This window comes from Mandrillus leucophaeus, unplaced genomic scaffold (assembly GCF_000951045.1).
Source record: "Mandrillus leucophaeus isolate KB7577 unplaced genomic scaffold, Mleu.le_1.0 Scaffold118, whole genome shotgun sequence".
Classification (NCBI taxonomy): Eukaryota; Metazoa; Chordata; class Mammalia; order Primates; family Cercopithecidae; genus Mandrillus; species Mandrillus leucophaeus.
The window spans coordinates 3,161,905-3,170,174 of NW_012100098.1; the positions used below are offsets into that span (position 1 = coordinate 3,161,905).

The following is an 8,270-nucleotide window of genomic DNA, read 5'->3' on the forward strand; positions in this document are numbered from 1 at the left end:
TATTATGAAATAACTACTACATGTCACAATTTTTTTTTAAAGAAACAAGACAGTGGAATAATATCTTCAAAATCCCAAGGGAAAATAATTTCTAATAGAGAATCCAATATAGAAATAATCTACTGATCAATGTGAGAGCAGAAAAACATTTTCAGAATGCAAGAAATTTATACTTCATGACCATGGAAGATATGAACCACTCTAACATGGAAAAGTGAAAAAAGAGTGAGTAAAAAAAGGGGATCGATAAAGGAGAGTAAGGAAAATTGCCAGGGTGATGCTAAAGAGAAGGCCCAAGAACACAGCTATGCAGTAGGACACAGAGTGCACACAAAAGGAGAAACAATCATAGTATATTATGTTTGAGTCTCAGCCATGAAAAAAATATGTAATACTGAAATGTGACTTACAAAAGATGGGTGTTCTAGCATAACTAGCAACATTTTTTACTTTCTTAGAGACACTAAAATAATGGGTGCCTTATAATTGATGATATCTTATATATAATGAAGTACAATGTATCAGGAGGATAGGAAAAGTGTGAGTATGTTGGTTTAAGAGACCTAAATCTTTAGCTTCAGAATGTGAAGCTAACAGACACTGCTGAAAATGGAAAAGCCAAGAGGTTACAATAAAAAGATGTTAATTAGGCAGGGCGCAGTGACTGACGCCTGTAATCCCAGCACTCTGGGAGGCCGAGACGGGCCTCCCAGAGTTCAGGAGATCAAGACCATCCTGGCTAACACTGTGAAACCCCATCTCTACTAAAAATACAAAAACAAAATTAGCCGGGTGTGGCAGCAGGCACCTGTAGTCCCAGCTACTTGGAAGGCTGAAGCGAGAGAATGGCGTGAACCCAGGAGGTGGAGCTTGCAGTGAGCAGATATCACACCACTGTACTCCAACCTGGGCTACAGAGCAAGACTCATCTAAAAAAAAAAAAAAAAAAAAGTTAATTAGACATACAGGGCTGGGTACAGTGGCTCACGCCTGTAATCCCAGCACTTTAGGAGACCGAGGAGGGCGGACTGCGAGGTCAGGAGTTTGAGACCAGCCTGGCCAACATGGAGAAACCCCGTCTCTACTAAAAATACAAAAATTAGCTGGGTGTGGTGTCTCATGCCTATAATCCCAGCTACTCAAGAGGCTGAGGCAGGAGAATCGCTTGAACCCGGGAGGCAGAGGTTGTAGTGAGTAGAGATCCGCCACTGCATTCCAGCCTAGGTTATAGAGCAAGACTCTGCTCAAAACAAAAAAAAAAAATACAGAAAAAGCTAAGGAGCTGAAAGTAGTTGCAGGCTTTTCATTAAAAGCCTAGATATACTATAGACATGTACTGTTATAATAAAAAAAAAAAAAACTGAATTAGAATAAAGTAGAAAATGAGAAAAACTTGTGAGACATGAGGATTTCTGATATGGAGAGGTCTACACACCAAATAATCACAGGATGAGGTATCTCAGCCTCTAGACATCTATTTTCCATTATTTGAAAGAATTCATTTACATCACTAGTGAATTATAGACACATAAATGGAAATGATACCTTCCATTTATCTTGCATTAATCAGTTATCAGTTCTACCAGGCTGAGTTGAATGACAGAAAGACATGCAAGGCTGGGCGTGGTGGCTCACGCTTATAATCCCAGCACTTTGGGAGGCCAAGATGGGCAGATAGTTTGAGGTCAGGAGTTGGAGACCAGTCTGGCCAACGTGGCGAAACACTGTCTCTACTTAAAAAAAAATACGAAAGTTAGCTAGGCGTGGCGGCGTACACTGTACTCCCAGCTACTTGGGAGGTTGAGGCTGGAGAATCACTTGAATCTAGGAGGTAGAGGCTGCAGTCAGCTGAGATCATGTCTTTAAAAAAAAAAAAAGACATGCAAAAGCCAAGAAACATTTTATTGCCTTTGTGCAGCTTTATCATGAATCTTTTAAAAAACACTCTAAGTATGCTGAAAACGCCATAAATAAAAACTATGATAGAAATGTATACTAAGTGCAAGTAAAATTTTAAATAACAACACTGCAAATAAAGCCTAAATATGGTCTCATAAGGTAAGACTCATATTAGATGCTGGGTGTTTACCTTTTCTTTGTAGACACCTTTAACAACATCAGACATCCTATTCTCCAAAATGAGTTCACCTGGCATTCTTGATGAACTTCCAGGTAAAGGTGGAAAATTTGAGGCTAACAAGTCAAACTTTGGTGTTGGAGCCTTTGATTCAGCTGTTGAAGGATGAGGTCTCTAAAATGAACAAATAACAAAATAGGTCACATGGCTATCTCATTCTCTAATCCTGTGTCACTGAAGCTGAAAGCTGCCAGAAAAGAAAAAGCAGCAAATAAAACCTCTATAATGCACAGAACTGTATCCCTACATAAATTCTTGGTTTGACATCTCACTTGAGCTCTCATCAGTCTTTATCAATTCTACTTTTCTTTAGTCAGTTCTCTCACCTGTTTCTTTTGTAAACTTTGCCATACTCCTTAAGCCTTCTAACCAGTCTCCACTATTCATTTCATAATTTACTATGCCTTCTCAACAAAAACACCCACTTTACCTAAATTTGCTATCAACTTTTTTTCTTTTTTTTGAGACAGGGTCTTGGTCTGTCACCAAGGCTGAAATGCAGTGACACAATCATAGCTCACTACAACCATGACTTCCTAGACTCAAGCAATCCTCCTGCCTTTTTTGCCTCTAGAGTAGCTGTGCACACCACACCTGGCTAAATTTTTATGTTTTGTTTTTTAGCAGTGACAAAGTTGATCACTTGAGCTTAAGTGATCCTCTCCCCTTGGCCTCTCAAAGTGCTGGGATTACAGGCTTAAGCAATTGTGCCCGACCATCACCATCTTTCTCCATCTATCTATCTCGAGAGAACAATATCCCTCCTCTATATAACATATATGAAAAATCTCATGCTTCCCTCCTAACACCCTATATATCCTCTGACAAGCCTCTTACCTCTTACTTATCTCCTCCACTTTGTCATCACTCCACTAAAATTATTTTAGATGTCACCAATGCCTTAAACAATGCAAAACCTGACAGACCCTTTTTCCTGACCTCATATTTCCTGACCTACAGCATTTGGTGTGTTAACCATCCTTTCCTTGGGAACGCATTTTCCTCTTAGTTTCTGTGATACCTTTTTTGTTTTTTAGATTTGACAGACATGTGCTCTTTTTCCCCTGATCATCTCTAAAATTTTGATGGTTTCCATTTGGTTACTACTCTTTACTTCTCATATTCTCCTTGAGTGATGTCCACTATCCATGGCTTCAACTACTACCTTTATGCAAGTGACTGTTAAAACAATCTTTTTCGCTTTTTGATGGTTGTATATCTCTGTAAATTTACCAAAATATCATTAACTGTAGGTTTTAAATATTTTCAGCCTAGGCCTTTGCCTACAACCCAGATAACACTTGTCCATTAGCCATGTCCATTCAGATTTTGCTTGAATACTTTAAACAGTATGCTGAAAAATCTCATTTTTCAACCCAACACTGCTGCTTTATTCCCCAAAGTTCCGTATTAGACCACTTGCATCACTCTATGGAGAGTACTCTGCATGAGCTTATCACTCCAATTACTATGTGAAGGCTTACAAATCCAAAATTTTATTCCCAGCTAAGATCTCCCTCCTGCATAAGAGCTCCTCTACCAAGACCTACCTATTGGAAGTCATGCCTGTTTCTTTTACCCCAATGTTTAGTCCTCCATCATAACATTTACAACATACTGAATAAACCCCAAATCTAATCTCTATTTTTTTTTTTTTTTGAGACGGAGTCTCGCTCTGTCGTCCAGGCTGGAGTGCAGTGGCACGATCTCAGCTCACTGCAACCTCTGCCTCCTGGATTCAAGTGATTCTCCTGCCTCAGCCTCCTAAGTAGCTAGGACTACAGGCACCCACCACCACACTTGGCTAATTTTTGTATTTTTAGTAGAGACGGGGTTTCGCCATGTTGGCCAGGATGGTCTTGAAATCCTACCCTCAGGCAATCCACCCACCTGAGCCTCCCAAAGTACTGGGATTACAGGCGTGAGACACCATGCCTGGCCTGAGCCACCATGCAGGGTCTTATCTCTTATTCCAAATTGTTGAGGGCCACGTGAGAAGTTATGTGGACTGCTGCAATGGAATGCCAAAAAAGAACTGTTGGGCTGGGTGTAGTGGTTCATGCCTATAATCCCAGCACTTTGGGAGGCCGAGGCAGGTGGATCACCTGAGGTCAAGAGTTCAAGACCAGCCTGACCAACATGGTGAAACATGTCTCTACTAAAATATAAAAATTAGCCAGGCATGGTGGCGAGCACCCGTAATTCCAGCTACTTGGGAGACTGAGGCAGGAGAATTACTTGAATCCAGGAGGCAGAGGTTGCAGTGAACCGAGATCATACCACTGTACTCCAGCCTGGGCAACAAGAGCAAAACTCTGTCTCAAAAAAAAAAAATTGTTGGTCAGGCACGGTGGCTCACGCCTGTAATCCCAGCACTTTGGGAGGCCAAGGCAGGTGGATCACCTGAGGTCAGGAGTTTGAGACCAGCCTGGCCAACATGGTGAAACTCCGTCTCTACTAAAAATACAGAAAATGAGCCAGACGTGGTGGCAGGTGACTGTAGTCGCAGCTACTCGGGAGGCTGAGGCAGGAGAACCGCTTGAACCCGGGAGTCAGAGGTTGCAGTGAGCTGAGATCGTGCCATTTGTACTCCAGCCTGGGTAACAAAAGCGAAACTTGGTCTCCCCCTCAAAAAAAAAAAAAAGTTGCCTGAAGTTTCATGGTTGTGTATAATAAAGTTACAACACTGATTTAAGAGGTTCAGTATGGCCTAAAAACAATTCTAAGTTATAATGGAACACATTTTCTTCTTTGAAAATGGTTTTCTTCTCTCTTCCTCCTGCCATGTATTCACTGCGTGGTCCCCATTTGCCTTCAGCCATGATTGTAACTTTACCAAGGCCTCCCCAGAAGCTGGGCAGATGCCTGCATCATGCTTCCTGTACAGCCTGCAGAACTGTGAGCCAATTAAACTTCTTTTCTTTATGAATTATCCAGTCTCAAGTATTTCTTTCTAGCAATGTGAGAATGGCTTAAAGAAAATTGGTATTGAGGAGTGGAGCACTGCTAAAAGATAACTGAAAATGTGGAAGCAGTACTGGAACTGGGTAACAGGTAGAGGGTAGAAGAGTCTGGAGGGCTCAAAAGGATAGAAGATGAGGAACTTCCTAGACTGGCTTGGGAGCCTCTGACTCGATTTCAGAGGATGTACAGCATCCTCTGAAAGAAACTTCTACCAGTCTGGTATAAGTCCAGAAACCTGCTCCAGGGGCACAGTGCAGAGGGGAAATATGGGGCTGAGGCCCTCACAACACGCCTCCACTAGGGCACTGCATAGTGGCAGAAGAAGGTCACCGTCCTCTAGACTCCAAAACAGGCATGGAAAAGCCACAGGCGTTCAATGTGGGCCCATAAGAGCAGCCTCCAGGGTTGATCCCTGCAAAGCCAAAGGGGTGGAGCTGCCTAAGGCCTTGGGAGCCCAACCCTTGTATCAGTGTAACCTAGGAGTGGCCATGGAGTCAAAAGATATTATTTTATTATTTTTTGAGACAAAGTCTCACTTGGTTGCTCAGGCTGCAGTGCAGTGGCACAATCTTGGCTCACTGCAACCTCCACCTCCTGGGCTCAAGGGATCAGCCTGCTTCAGCCTCCCAAGTAGCTGGGACCACAGGCGTGTACCGTGGTGCCTGGCTTATTTTTTTAATTTTGTAGAGATGGGGTTTCACCATGCTGCCCAGGCTGGTATCCAACTCCTGAGCTCAAGTGATCTGTACATCTCAGCCTCACAAAGTGCTGACATTACAGACTTGAGTCGGCATGCCTGGCCAAAGGCGAGTATTTTGGAGCTTTAAGATGTCCTGACCGTTCTGCTTGGTTTTGCACTTGCATGGGGCCTGTAGCCTCAAGTGATCCAACTGACTCAGCCTCCCAAAGAACTGGGATAACAAGCATGAGCCACGGTGCCCGACCCCATCTCTAGAGGAGGATCACTTAAGCCTAGGATGTCAAGGCTGCAGTGAGCCATGATTGTACCACTGCACTTCAGCCTGGGCAACAGAGCAAGACCCTTCCTCCTCTGCCTCTCCCTAGAAGTCCTTATCTTGCATCAAGCACGGTGGCTCAGGCCTGTAATTCCAGTGCCCTGGGAAACAGTAATATCCTGTGTCTTGGAAAAGAAAGAAGAAAGAAAAGGTAAGGAAAGTTAGAAAGACTTCGTGATTTTATTTAAAAATCACGTGGATACATTAATCTTCAAATAATTTTTTTAAGCAAGCAACACAAGTGAAACTCCATACTACATGTGTGCTAGAGGGTGGGTATATGGGTAGTGGTGGTAAAAATTTCAGGGTTAAATTTAGGCTCTATTTACCTTTGCTAAAGACTACAATCAATAAAACAAAAACCCAGAAAGGAAAGACCAAAAGTCAATGCCATAGTAAATCACAGAAGAGAAAAAAGTCTGAATAAAAGTTTTAAAAAACTTACTGAGATCCTGTCATCTTCTCGTCGTCTTCGACCTCTGAAGAGAGTTCTCCTTTTAATAAGAAAAAGTTTGGGGGAGGAGAAGGGACAAGTCATAAGTTTCTTCAGATAGATACATTCTATCAAAGTCATATACTTTTTTTTTTTTTTGAGACAGAGTCTCACTCTGTCGCCAGGCTGGAGTGCAGTGGCGCTATCTCGCTATCTCGCTATCTCGGCTCACTACAAACTCTGCCTCCCAGGTTCAAGCAATTCTCCTGCTCAGACTCCTGAGTAGCTGGAATTACAGGCACACGCCGCCACGCCCAGCTAATTTCTGTATTTGTAGTAGAGACAGGGTTTCACCATGTTGGCCAGGATGGTCTCGATCTCCTGACCTCATGATCCGCCTGCCCCACCTCCGAAAGTGCTGGGATTACAGGCGTGAGCCACCATGCCTGGTCAGCTGCATACATTTCAATTTAAACATCTTTCTACATTTCGGGCTAGTTTTCTCTATTACTAAAAGATAATATATTATTCTGAGGTATCTTGAGCCAATTTACCAAAAACTTTACCTACTACCACACCATAAAGTAAGATGAGTCCATTTGTTAGTAGTGATCCCTTCAAACCAGAACCATCCTATTATTTAATTAGGCAAGTTGGCAATATATAACCTCACCCCTATAGTTTATTTATATTTTTGAGACACAGTCTCGCTCTGTCACCCAGGCTGGAACGCAGTGGCGCAATCTTGCCCCACTGCAACCTCTGCCTCCTGGGTTTGGGTTCAAGTGATTCTCCTGCCTCAGCCTTCTGAGTAGCTGGGATTACAGGTGCCTGCCACCATGCCCTGCTAATTTTTGTATTTCTTCATAGAGACTGGGTTTCACCATGTTGGCCAGGCTGGTCTTGAACTCCTGACCTCAGATGATCCTCCCACCTCAGCCTCCCAAATTGTTGGGATTACAGGCGTGAGGCACCGCACCCAGCCACTTTTATAGTTTAAAAGCTGGAAGAAATAAAACCATAAGGCAGATGGATATGTTAATTTTCTAAGCTATTCTTTCCTATATGAACTATAAGGAACTTCAGAATAACTTTATAAACCTCTGATTCAGAGACGTTTTCTATATGAGTACTCTATTTCTTTATAAAAAGCAACCAACTCATGTTCTGAAAATAACATATTTATTTAATATAACCATATACCAATAATTAAATTAACACCAAACCAAACCAACCGCCAGATCACGTTCTTCAATTATTCAGGATGATCACACTATTATCAAAGATTTTCAGGTACCTTATTTCCTTACCTGCCCCTACCATAGTCCCCGTTCTGTTCCATCTGCAAAGTGGAAGTCTCCTTTTGAAGGTAAGTTTGCTCCTGATGCCCAGTTACTGTAGGGTTATGCCGTTCAGTTGGAAGGTTTCTTGAACTAGATCTATTCAACTGTCCATCCCCCAAGGATACAGAGCCCTCTGTTGAGTGTTCTGAACCACTGGATGACCTAAAATGAGGCTTCACACTATAGGAAATATAAAATAATATACATAAAGCAGTAAATCAAGACAGAAAAACAACTTTCCTCAGGTAAAAAACTGGCTCCTGTTGTACTGGGGTTTTCAAAAAATTTACCTTGAAAAGCATTATGTTGTAAAAGTGTAGTCCCTTCTACATTCCAGACGTTATTTTAAAAAGTGAAGTAAATTTTTTTTTTTTTTT

The 8,270-nt window shown here is 42.2% G+C and overlaps 1 protein-coding gene across 5 annotated transcripts in view; it reads right to left on the bottom strand.

Annotated features, from left to right (window-relative positions):
• The window catches only part of LARP4 (La ribonucleoprotein domain family, member 4), a 93,318-nt gene that overhangs the window by 11,381 nt on the left and 73,667 nt on the right, over positions 1 to 8,270 (bottom strand). For 3 of the 5 annotated variants that reach the window (XM_011964433.1, XM_011964451.1, XM_011964425.1), the window contains 3 exons: positions 7,861 to 8,073; positions 6,563 to 6,611; positions 2,090 to 2,251 (listed from right to left, as the gene is read on the bottom strand). In XM_011964433.1, coding sequence (XP_011819823.1) covers positions 2,090 to 2,251; positions 6,563 to 6,611; positions 7,861 to 8,073 — 424 coding nt within the window. The remainder of the gene's footprint in view (positions 1 to 2,089; positions 2,252 to 6,562; positions 6,612 to 7,860; positions 8,074 to 8,270) is intronic. The other 2 variants (XM_011964461.1, XM_011964443.1) reach the window with 1 other exon arrangement.